The 12495-nt window shown below is 45.8% G+C and overlaps 2 protein-coding genes across 4 annotated transcripts in view; both read left to right on the top strand.

Annotated features, from left to right (window-relative positions):
* Nucleotides 1-803, top strand: part of CFAP52 (cilia and flagella associated protein 52) — a 38059-nt gene extending 37256 nt beyond the window's left edge. The window contains exon 14 of the mRNA XM_059048169.2: nt 429-803. Coding sequence (XP_058904152.1) covers nt 429-604 — 176 coding nt within the window. The 3' untranslated portion in view covers nt 605-803. The remainder of the gene's footprint in view (nt 1-428) is intronic.
* Nucleotides 804-2669: 1866 nt separating this feature from the next.
* The window catches only part of USP43 (ubiquitin specific peptidase 43), a 97135-nt gene continuing 87309 nt past the window's right edge, over nt 2670-12495 (top strand). For all 3 annotated transcript variants that reach the window (XM_059048167.2, XM_059048164.2, XM_059048165.2), the window contains exon 1: nt 2670-3297. In XM_059048167.2, the coding sequence (XP_058904150.1) occupies nt 2794-3297 (504 nt within the window). In that variant the 5' untranslated portion in view covers nt 2670-2793. The remainder of the gene's footprint in view (nt 3298-12495) is intronic.

The following is a 12495-nucleotide window of genomic DNA, read 5'->3' as shown; positions in this document are numbered from 1 at the left end:
TTCTTGCAGCCTCTTTGATCCTTCCCGACAGTAACCAGTTAATGTCCCCAATCAATAAAAGTTTCACAAACACATTTACGTAAAGCATGATATACAATTAGACATGGTATGAGCCCAATCACATATTCAGATGTATATCTGTGTAACTTACAGAGAAAAGACCAGAAGGAACTAGACCAAGATGTTACTAGTCTCTGGATGGTGGGATCAAGGGTGATGTCACCTCTTTACATTTTTTTCCCCCCACATTAACTACAGCTGATCTAGATTTTTATAATCAAGGAAAAGAGTGTTTATAAAGATAGGTTTTTCTTCCTTTAAAATCAGCACATGGGGAATGTATTGAAAATGATCCAGTAATTTAAAATCAGGACTGTTTCTCTCTGTTCTGTTGCAGCAATGCCACGTAACTGCTTTGTCGTTTTCAGGTGGAAATGACCATCTTGTCAAAGTTTGGGATTACAATGAGGGTGAAGTGACTCACGTTGGTGTGGGACACAGTGGCAACATCACCCGCATCCGGATAAGTCCAGGAAATCAGTACATCGTTAGCGTGAGTGCCGATGGGGCCATTTTGAGATGGAAGTACCCATTTCCCTCATGAAGTATCGGAGACCTCCTGGATTCACAGCACTGAATACCGTCCTGTCGGAGGCTGAGCTTAGATAATTCCACGACTAGTGTTGCTTTCTCATATCTGTGTTTCTGTGCTTTGGTCAAAATATTTTATCTACAAGTTTCTCCTTTCCTTTATAGAATGCATTTTACATTCTCGAATTGTATACTAAAACTGAGATGTGTTCAAGAATAATTCGTCCAGACTGTAAAGTTTTTTTTATTATCAGTAAGTTCCCAGTTGTTGGTTTCCTGTCATAATCTCCCTTCTATGACTCTGCAAAACCCACAGCCCTTCCTCATAATTTGTCCACAGATAACCATTGCTGTTAGTCTCTAAAAATAAAGAAGGTGAATTTACCTTCTTAATCAGCATTTCATTGGTCAAGCTGCCTGGGGCAAGATGTGGGTTTGGATCCAGATCTTGGGTAGGGTTTTTGTTGTGTTTGAACTCTCTGATACTCCGTTTTGTAAAGCGAGAATACCTGCTCAAAAAGTGATCGTGAGAATTAAGTGAAATAATCTATGACACAGAGTAGAAACTTCAATATGAATTATTATGGTACTTTCTCAAAGAAAATGTGTGTCGGGGATCTTGGGGGGTAATTAGCAAAGGTGAAATTTCATAGATGCTTTTCTGGAGTTAACCATAAAATCTTTCTCCTCTGCTTACCATTAGAAGGGTGATGGAATGGACCTTGTGTATTGACCCTCCAACCAGGGACGGTGTCCTTTTCCAGGGAGGGTAAATAACGGTATTTTCCAGAAACACTTCAAGTCTCTAATTCACAGGACAGTCTTTAGTTCTGTGCATATTTTTTATCCTTTACCTAATACTTTTTTTTTTTCCTGCATCAGGTAACCTGCTGCTGCCCTATTTGACATATCAAGGTGGATATTTAATAAATGATGACCACTTATTCATCAAATAATAAGTAACATTTCAGGGCATTCATGTGATAATGCCTCCTGCTAATGTCTTGTTGAGCTAGAAATTGATGAGAAATTCACTTTGCGAGACTCTGCCAGATTAATTAAAAACGTGACAGTTACAGGATAAAGTGAGGGAAGTCCCCAGGGAATCAAGGGCAAGGCAATGCCAAGTCAATTCTTATTGGGCAACAATTCAGCTAGGATTTTGCGTTAAGGAGTGAATGTGAGACCTCCTAGGGGGCGCGCCCGGGAGATGGAAAACTTCCTGGTGAGCAGATACTGAGGCTGGAAAGATCTAAGCTGCGGGGTTGGCAGTCCACAGACCCTGCTCGAGTTCCGGCTTCTCTGCTTACGGGTCGTGTTGCCTCAGCCCATTGCGTTAACCTCTCTGAGGCCGTTTCTCCACCAAATAAACCGAGGACGGTCAAGTCTCGCTTGCAAGTTTTGATAAACTCTCTAACCTAGTCTGTAATTTACACAAGCAAACCACAACCATCCCGGGTGTTTCTACACGCGCCTCCCAGTTCGGGTCGCAGGATGGTGGGTCCCATAAAGGCTCTGCCTCCCCTACGGGGCAGACGGGCTGGAAGGAGGTGGCGCCACCTGTCCGCACAAACCTGAGCCTGCGGCGGAACCAGCGGTACCAAGGTGCTCTCCACCCCTTCACCGCCCCCAGTGTGCGTCTCTCGCTACGCCGGAGGCTGCCCTCTGGGGAATCTTCCTTTCCCTTCTCTTCACCTTCGCCTGGAGGTAACTAACAAGAAATTTAGCAACTGCCAGGGCTTTGCAGTTTACTAGGGCGTTCACATTTATCATTCCTCTTATTATTTTCACAGCTTGAAGGCTGGGAAGGGACTAGGAGCAGAGGTTAAATTCAGGTCGGTAGGTTTAGGAGAGGTTAGGAAGGGGGAGGGAACCTAAACTCTGTGCTCCAGCCCTCTTATTCCTGGTCCGAGCGGCGGGGGCGGGACCCGACGGGGGTGGGGGCGGCGGGGCGCTGCCCGGGGCGGGCCCTACGGCCTGATTCCCGCGTGGGGCGGCGTGGGGCGGCGCGGGGCGGCGCGGGGCGGCGCGGGGCGGGGCGGCCCCGCCCTTGGCTCCGCCTCCGCCCGGTCCCCGCACACCTGGCCCGCAGGTAGCCGGCGCCCCGGCGCCTTTCCGAGCCTGGAAGGGCCTGTTGGCTACTTGTCCGTACGGCGCCCGGAGGCTGGGGGCTCCACTCCGGGAGGGGCGCCGGCGGGAGCCATGGACCTGGGCGCGGGGGCCGCGACCGGAGAGGGGCCGCCCGCGCCCCGGGCCCGCCGCCGCCGCTCCCTGCGCCGCCTGTTTGGCCGCTTCCTGCTGGCGCTGGGCAGCCGCTCCCGCCCCGGGGACTCGCCGCCCCGGCCCCAGCCCCAGCCGGGACATGGCGATGGCGACGGGGAGGGAGGCTTTGCTGGCCCCCCGGGCCCGGATCCAGCTGCGCCCGGAAGCCCCGGGGAGGAGCGCCCGCCCCGACCCCAGCCCCAGCTCCCCGCCGGCGACGGGGCGCGGATCCCGGGAGCTCAGGGCTTGAAGAACCACGGCAACACCTGTTTCATGAACGCCGTGGTGCAGTGTCTCAGCAACACCGACCTGCTGGCCGAGTTCCTGGCGCTGGGGCGCTACCGGGCGGCGCCGGGCCGCGCCGAGGTCACCGAGCAGCTGGCGGCGCTGGTGCGCGCGCTCTGGACGCGCGAATACACGCCCCAACTTTCCGCCGAGTTCAAGGTAGGCAGCGCCGGGCTGCCTCCAGCCTTGGCCGCTCGGCGGCAGCCACGTTCCGGCCTTTAGCGTTTCCCTTCTGGACCGTTGGGTGCACCATCAGGAAAGGGGTTTCTTGGGGACTTCTCTAGATGACATTTGCCAGTTAAGCCTCGGATTATCGCTTTTTAAAAAAAATAATAAATTTATTTTTACATTTTTATTTATTTTTGTCAGCGTTGGGTCTTCGTTGCGGTGCGCGGGCTTCTCATTGCGGTGGTGGCTTGTTGCGGAGCACAGGCTCTAGGCGTGCGGGCTTCAGCAGTTGTGGCACGCGGGCTCTAGAGCGCAGGCTCAGTAGTTGTGGTGCAGGGCTTAGCTGCTCCTCGGCATGTGGGATCTTCCTCGACCAGGGCTCGGGCCCGCGTCCCCTGTATTGGCAGGCGGATTCTTAACCACTGCGCCACCAGGGAAGCCCATCGCCTTTGTTTTGAGTTGATTAGTGTGTCAGCGCTTGAGGCGGGTGAGTTCAGGGAGCTGGTAGATTTGAGCGTATTCAGCATTTCTGCGCTCAGCAAACATAAGTTGAAGTATCGGAGGACTGTGCTAACGCCAGGGGTAGAGTTTCCACTCTAGTTTCCGGTGAGGTGCGGGGAGTCGGACTTGGAAGGCCAAGGTCTAGGAGGAAGGAGGTGAATGATGAGAAGGACGTAGCCTGGCCAAGATCTAGGGGTAATCCCCACAGCGGGAGGGAGCAGCAAGTGCAAAGACCGGAGGCCTGAAGGAGCTGAGAACTGGAGGCATGAAAGACAACTCGGGTGGCTCTTGCCCAGGAGAGTAGAGTGGGGAGGAGATTAGGTTGGCCAGATCATGTAAGGTTTTGGAGGCAACGGTAAGGAGTTTGGCTTTTATTCTAAGCCCATCGGAAGCTGAGAGCCTGTGTGCCAGGTTCTCTGTGTACTGCGCTGAGGGCCTGGGAGAGGCAGTGGGTGTGCTATGTTGGAGGTGGCATCCTTTTGCTTAGTGTGAATGAAATCCCCTAAGATGCGTTAGCGTGGGTTTGTATCCTTTGTTCCTGGGGTCACGGTCTACTTACTGGGTATGCTGCAGGGTCATGAGGCTTTGGAAGTTACGTGTGCGTTAGCGTGGGTTTGTATCCTTTGTTCCTGGGGTCACGGTCTACTTACTGGGTATGCTGCAGGGTCATGAGGCTTTGGAAGTTATGTGTATCACTTCACCCAGGATTAAAGCGGGGCATTTGTTTGGGGTCCCAGTTGGATTAAAGAGTGCTGATAATTGACGCGCATGGCTGGCTTCCTGCTAAAAAACCGCAGTTCTGGGCAGAGAGCTGAAGCTCCCCAAAGACTAGGGATTGTTGTTCTTGGGGGAGAGTGAACTTGTCAGTGTTCATTCCACAAGCATCACCGCTCTTGAGTTTCAGCCTGAGAAAGCAATCCTTGCCATGTGACCCACGAGGATGCCAACCCCCACCGTCCTCCCTCCTGCTTCCACTAGTGAAGCACTGTTCTGCAGGCGTCAGTGGGTCAAATGGGTGTCAGTAATATCTCCTTTTGGCGTCATTTGCTTTTTAAATGTGAGAGGCAGTATCCTTCAGTGGTTCAGAGCAAGGTCTTGGTTACCTTGAGCAAGTTACTAAAATCTCAACTGTGCCTCAACTTTCCTTATCTGTAAAATGGGACTCTAGCGGTACCTACCTTCTTATAGGGTTGTTGTGAGGGTAAAATGAGCTAATTATAACTTCTCACCTGCAGAGACCTGGAGGGAGGGAGGTAATCCTGTGTACCTTTTCTATTGCTCCATGCATTCTTATCCAGTTATTGCAGAAATGGGAGAGACGGGAGTAGCTTGAAAAGTCTTCCAAGTTAGTAATCACACTCCATGACTCACCAGCGTTTCCTGTCTCTCCCGCCTGCTCTCAAATCCCTACAGCCAAGAAGCTCCCTGTGAGCCTCGGGAAGCTGAAGGATAATAAAACTGTTAATATGTTAGAAAGGGTGTTATAAGCCAGGGGTTCCTGGAACTTCCCTGGTAGGCAGCCTTGGAGAGAGTGGGGAAGGATTCCAGAATCTGTGCTTTTAAACCTCGGGGATTGACATCTAGGTGGGCTCCTCTTATTTTACAGATGAGGAAACATTTATTCATTCAACAAATATTGAGTGTCTAGATACTATACAGGGAGCATGGAACACATGTGGGGTGATGAGTGCAAAACCTGATCCTGGGGCTCCTCTCCTGGAGCTTACGGTCCAGTGGGAGAGATGGAGTGAAGTAATACCACGGGCCCACGATTAGAAGTGGTGACAAGTGCTACAAAATAAAGATGCTCTATTTACAATAGCTAGGACATGGAAGCAACCTAAGTGTCCATCGGCAGATGAATGGATAAGGAAGATGTGGCACATATATACAATGGAATATTACTCAGCCATAAAAAGAAACGAAATTGAGTTATTTGTAGTGAGGTGGATGTACCTAGAGCCTGTCATACAGAGTGAAGTAAGTCAGAAGGAGAAAAACAAATACCATATGCTAACACATATATATGGAATCTAAAAAAAAAAATGGTTGTGATGAACCTAGGGGCAGGACAGGAATAAAGACACAGACGTAGAGAATGGACTTGAGGACACGGGGAGGGGGAAGGGTAAGCTGGGACGAAGTGAGAGAGTAGCATTGACATATATACACTACCAAGTATAATATAGACAGCTAGTGGGAAGCAGCCGCATAGCACAGGGAGATCAGCTCGGTGGTCTGTGACCACCTAGACGGGTGGAATAAGGAGGGTGGGAGGGAGACGCAAGAGGGAGGGAATATGGGGATGGACGTATGCATAGAGCTGATTCACTTTGTTATACAGCAGAAACTAACACACCATTGTAAAGCAATTCTACTCCAATAAAGATGTTAAAAAATAATAAAAATGAAAAATAAAGATGCTTTATGGCAATTCTGGCAGGAGGATGTGATTGTTTGGGGAAGGTGGTGTGAGGAGGTGGGCTAGGAAGTCTTCCCAGGAGAGGGGACCATTGAGTTGAGTTTTGAAGGATGAAGGGTCAACTGAGGACATGGGAGGGGGGTAAAGTGCGATATAGTTCCTGAGACAGACTGCCAATCACTGAGGGGGTGGGGCTGGGCAGGATAAATGCCTGATAAAATGAATTAATGAAAGCCTATGTGGCTGGGGGGAGGGGCTGGAGAATGGGTGTGGGAGAAGCCACAGAAGGTTGTGTAAAGGAGATTGGTCTTTAAGAGGGAATATTAGCTTCAGATCGAGGAAGGAAGGACGTTGAGAAGCAGCCAGCAGGCTGGAGTGAGTTACCCCAGCCCAGCCACGCAAAAAGGATGGGTCTGTGGCGTTCCCCCTCCCTGGGCCCTGAGTCACCCAGCGTCCCAGTGATAGTAGGACTTAAGAGCAAATGAATAAATACATTTTAAAAATCCTGTCCATGGTATTATTCATAATACTTTGATTTCTAATGATGTAATTCAATGTATACGACTATAAAAAATTGGAAAATGCTAAAATGTAAAAAAAAAAAAAAAGATCTGGAACTCGAGCCTCTGGAGATAACCATCATTACTGTACAGCACGTTGATGTGCTTTAAATCATGTACAAACAATGGGAAATTCTAGTTTTGGATCTTGCTGTTTTCAGTTAACTATTATCATAAGACTTTCTCCTGGTCATTAAAATGTTTTGTAAAACTTAATTTTTAATGATTGTGTAATATTTCATTAAATGAACCAATCCCTAGGGAGATGTTTATGAACTGTACAATTTTCCAGCTATCATGCTACATTGAATATTCTTGAATTTAAATCATTGTCCTCAGTTCTGATCATTTCCATAAGCTTAATTCCTTGAAGTGAAACGACAAGGTCAAAGCAAAGATGACTTTTGTTCTTTTTATGTTTCTTGCTTTTTAAATAAACTTTTATGAGGTATAAATTATGTACAGTGAAAGGCACCCATTTTAAAAAATTGAGTTATATGTGAGATGTAACACTGTGTAGGGTATGTGATACATTGGTTTGATACATTTGTATTGCAATACGATTGCCAATAGCAACATTGGTTAACACCTCTCTCTCGTCATGTAATTATCCTTTCTTTTAGCTCTGGGACCAATTAAGATCTAGTGTCTTAGCAAGTTTATTGTTTATAGTACAGTTTTGTTGTCTGTAATCACTGCACAGGTGCACTTCATTTCATTGTACTTTGCAGGTATTGCATTCTTTACACATTGAAGGTTTGTGGCAGCCCTGCATTGGTCAAGTCTATCAGCGCCCTTTTTCCAAGACCGTCTGCTCACTGTGTGTCTCTGTCACATTTTGATAATTCTCACAGCATCTACAACTTTTTCATTGTTATTATATTTGTGATGGTGATCTGTGATCAGTGATCTTTGATGTTACTATTATAATTGTTTTGGGCTGCCGTGAACTATGCCCATATAAGATAGTGAACTTAATAAAGGTGTGTGTTCTGACTGCTCCAGCAGCCGGCTGTTCCCCCCACCTCTCTCCCTGTCCTTGGGCCTCCCTCTTCCCTGAGACACACAATATTGAAATTAGGCCAATTCATAACCCCACAATGGCCTCTAAGGGTTCAAGTGAAAGGAGAAGTCATTCCATGCGGCAAATGTCATCGTGGTCTTATTCTCAGAAATTGCCGCAGTTACCCTGACCAGTCAGCAGCCACCAACATCGAGGCCAGACCCTCCACCAGCAACAGATTAGACTCGCTGAAGGCTCAGATGATGCTTAGCATTTTTTTTAGCAATAAATTGTTTATTTATTTATTTACTTATTTTTGCAATTTTATTTTTTTTTGAATTTTATTTTATAATAAATTGTTTTTAAATTAAGGTCTGTAGGTTGGTTTTTTAGACAATGCTATTGTACATTGTAATATTGTAGTGCTAAGAGACTACAGAATAGTGTGAATATAATTTTGTATGCCCTGGGAAACCAAAAAATTCACGTGACTCGCTTTATTGAGATATTTGCTTTATTATGGTGGGTCTGGAACTGAACCTACAATAACTCTGAGGTCTGCCTTACCATGTATTAGTCTCCAGGACTTATTTATCTACTAATTACAACTATGTACCCTTACACACCATCTGTCCCATCCCTCCACCCTCAGCCCCTGATAACCACTGTTTTATTTTCTGCTTTTCCAATTTCGATTTGTTTTTAGATTCCACATGTAAGAGGTATTATACACTATCTGTCTTTCTCTGTCTGACTTATTTCACTCAGCATAATGTCCTCATGGTCCATCCACATTGTTGCAAATGGCAGAATTTCTTTTCTCAGGGCCGAGTAAAAATTTTAAGTGTAGAATCTGATGAGTTTTGACGTGTATGTACCTGTATAATCACCATCCCAACTTTAAGTATTTATTGTTTTTTAGTTTTTAGTTCAATTTTGTTGGGCTTGATTATTTTTAGTACCCACATTGACAAATTTCTTTCCAAATAATTATATCAAGTTGTAGATACACCAGCAATGCATATTTTCCTAAGTACTGGTTATTCTCTCTTATTAATTTATTGAACAAAAAGAAATAGCATCTTGTTTTTACATTTGGTTTTTTGATTAGGAGTGAGGTGTTGGATTTTTCTATGCTTTTTTACTTGTTGTAAGACTGCTCTTGGAATTGTCTGTTCATGTGGTTTGTCTATCCATTCTGCCTCGGTTCTTTTTTCTTGTTTCTGTAAGTTCCTTAACTCTAGTCATATTTGCTGCAGATAATTTTCTCCCAACTCTCTCCTTCTCCCTACGGAAAGTTTTAGATTTATTTATATCATACCTTTTGATAAACATTCTATGTTATGTACTTCTAGTTTTTCTATGGCTATATTAAGGATTTCAGCCATCTGGAATTTATCGTAGCTCACGTGCTTGAGGGTCAATTTTAGACTAACAATTTTAGACATACAGTATGCCTCAAGTGATACGGTGGAGGCATTGCTTTTTAAAAACAAGGATACCTTCATCACTTGTATGTTTTGGAAGTTCTGGACAAAACCAGTAAGACATGAAGTAGAAATGGAAAAAAAAAATGAACAGAAGGAAAATTACTAAATCGTTCTAGAAATCCATATTTTATTTATTTATTATTATTATTATTTTTGCGTTGCGCGGGCCTCTCACTGTTGTGGCCTCTCCCGTTGCGGAGCACAGGCTCCGGACGTGCAGGCGCAGCGGCCATGGCTCACGGGCCCAGCCGCTTCGCGGCACGTGGGATCTTCCCGAACCGGGGCACGAACCCGTGTCCCCTGCATCGGCAGGCGGACTCTCAACCACTGCGCCACCAGGGAAGCCCTAGAAATCCATATTTTAGAATGATCGCTGTCTCTAGTGGGTTCAGGTACAACATAGACAGTCAAAAGCAAGACCCATTTAGAAACATATAAAAATGAGATTTCATACCTAAAAACAACCCAATGTATGAAATAAGTAGGAATACTTCTTAAAACAAATATGTTATAAATTATCAGTAGTGAGAGGAAGAAATACACACACACACACACACACACACACACACACACACGCGGATAGAGCTGTGCCATATTGCAGGGTAGAAATACCAACTATTGCCATTCTTGTCTCCCAAGTCACATCCCAAGGATTTAGCTTTAATGCATTTCTAGTTACATCTCAATAGACTTTCTATGGGAATGTTTTCTGTAGAAACAGTAGGTAAAGTTATCTTTAAAAACTCTGTAAAACACCTGCCAGATACTGTTATAATTGGGAAAAGACCAATAAAGAATAGTGTTCACTGGAAAAAAAATCTGCAATCTACAAGTTAAAGTGAAAAAGAAAATTACCTGTGGTCCCATCTTTCTATAACCATTTGTTAATATTTTGCCGTATATTTTCTGGTCTTTTACCTTTCTATCTATAAATATATTTTAAAAATCTCAAATATATATTTTTGCTGTTTTTTTTTAACGACAGGATTATTTATCTTCTTTTCTCATTAGTATTTCCTCAAGCATACTTTTTAAGGCCATCTGATATAAGTGTGCAGTAAGTTCTTCCCAGATAACTTTGAGATATCTTTGCTTGGATCTCTCATTTCCTTAGGCTAAACCCCTTAAAGTGGAATCACTCTGTTTATAAAGAGGGACATTATTAAGGCCTTATCTTGTCTGTCTTCTGGAAGTTGTCAAATTCTTCCTGGAAAGGTTGTGTGGCTTTATGGCCAGACTAAGAAGACAAGAGTGTCTGTCTTAAAGGATTAGCCTGATTAACAGGAGAGGAATGGATCTCACATGGAATAAGTAAATGTATAGCCCATAGAAGTGGGAAAGTATGTTTGCGGCACCCGAGTGGCTTATTTACCTGGAGCTTTGAAACATGAGATGGAGTGGTGAGTGATGGATGGGGCCAGACTGGAGGAATCTGGATTATTAGGTGGTGAGTCAGCGAGTTGGGAAGGGTTTGGGTGGGGACACGACATTACCAGCTGGGCTGTGGGAAGAAGGGTCTGTCCTGTCCTGCAGGCAGTGGGTGGTCAGGGGGAGGTGCTGGGGGCCGGCTCCCCTCGAGGTAGGCATCGCAGTCTGGGTCAGCAGGAGTTAGGACTCAACAGTGGGAATGGGACTCTGGTGAAAGGGTGGGATGGAAACAGTTGTGAAGGCAGACCCAGAATGCTTGACTGATGTGGGTGTGAGATGGAACCTGCAAGAGGACCCTGACATTAAGAGAAAAGAGCTGATTTTAGAGATTTCAAGCTGGAGGGGCTGGCTGCCCCCCTGGGAGGGAATGCTGGTGCTAAGGATGTAGGTTTGAGGGAGGCTGGGAGGTAGGGTTGCCAGGTAACACACACGATGCCCAGCTCCATTTGAATTTCAGATAAACAATAACTTTTTAGTAGAAATATATTCCCAATATTGCCTGGGACATACGTATATCACAAACATTACCATTATTTACTGCTTATTCAAGGTTCATTTTATTTGCTAATTGGGCAGCCCTGCTTGGGGGTCAAAGTGCAGAGATGCCTAGACAACCCCCACCCCCAGTGCACCCAAGCTAGTGTGTTTCAAATAAAGACTCAGACCAGCATTTCAGTTAATTAAATCTTGAATTTCGCTTCAGCTCATCCTAAAGTTTCCTTTAAGTCCCAAGGAAAGATGGAAAAAAAAAAAGGAAAAGAAAAAGAGCCCAGGGCCTTTGATTACCTTGGCCTTGGTGAGATCCGCTGGGTTCACAGCTTTGCTCACACAGCTGCGTTGGGTCGGCATGAACACAGGACAGACCTGCAGGGGACAAGGCCTGCCCCGCGCACTCACACAGAAAAGGGGGTTTGCTTACATTCAGATGCTTGTGCTTGTGCACAAAAGACCCTGGAAGGATGCTACGTAGAGAAAATGTTCAAAGTGTCCTCGCTCTGGGGAGGGGAGGGGCACCCAGGCCTGGGGAGAATTTTCATTACTGTTCTTTTTATATTTTGAATTATTTTTTTTAAGTAGGTGCATATATTACCCTTTGAAATAAACTTTTTGAAAGCTGGAACTTGCATTTACCCAGAAAATGACAAAACTGTCACCTTGGAGGGCGCAGGAATGTGAGTGCCCCGAGGGCAGGGAATCATGTCGGCCTCTCGGTGCTGTAGCCCCCGGCCCTAGACTAGTGCCTGGCCCCTAGTAGGCACTCAACAAATAAATATTTATTAAAGGGATTAAGGACTGGCTCAAACATTTTGTGATCTAACCACAGAAGGAGATGTTTGTACTTCTCAAGTTTCATGCCTTTTAGGAAGAGGCAGTGAAGGAACTTTTATTTAAGGAATTTAAGGAATTTATTTAAGGAATTTAAGGAAGCCCACTTCACTGGGCCACGTGGTCATTCTCAAAGAGGAGAGTTGACGCCCATGGGAATGAAGGAAACCACCGTGGAGAGAGGACGAGAAGCTGTCTGCCTTTGGGGTGAACAGAGAGAGACAGCGTGGAAATAGATTAAGGGCGTGGGTGGGGGGCCAGGCGAGCATGCCCCCCAGCAATCCAAGGACCAGAGCTTCAGGGAGGAGAGATGGTCACCTCTATGAAAACATTCTACCACGTGATCCAGCAATCCCACTCCTGGGTACATTTCTAGAAAAAATGAGAACACTAGTTCGAAAAGATACATGCACCCCAATGTTCATAGCAGCACTATTTACATTAGTAAATAGTAAGACA

Source organism: Kogia breviceps, chromosome 19 (assembly GCF_026419965.1).
Source record: "Kogia breviceps isolate mKogBre1 chromosome 19, mKogBre1 haplotype 1, whole genome shotgun sequence".
Lineage (NCBI taxonomy): Eukaryota > Metazoa > Chordata > Mammalia > Artiodactyla > Physeteridae > Kogia > Kogia breviceps.
Note: the sequence above shows the minus strand (reverse complement) of the source record. Positions and strands in the feature narration are given on the sequence as shown.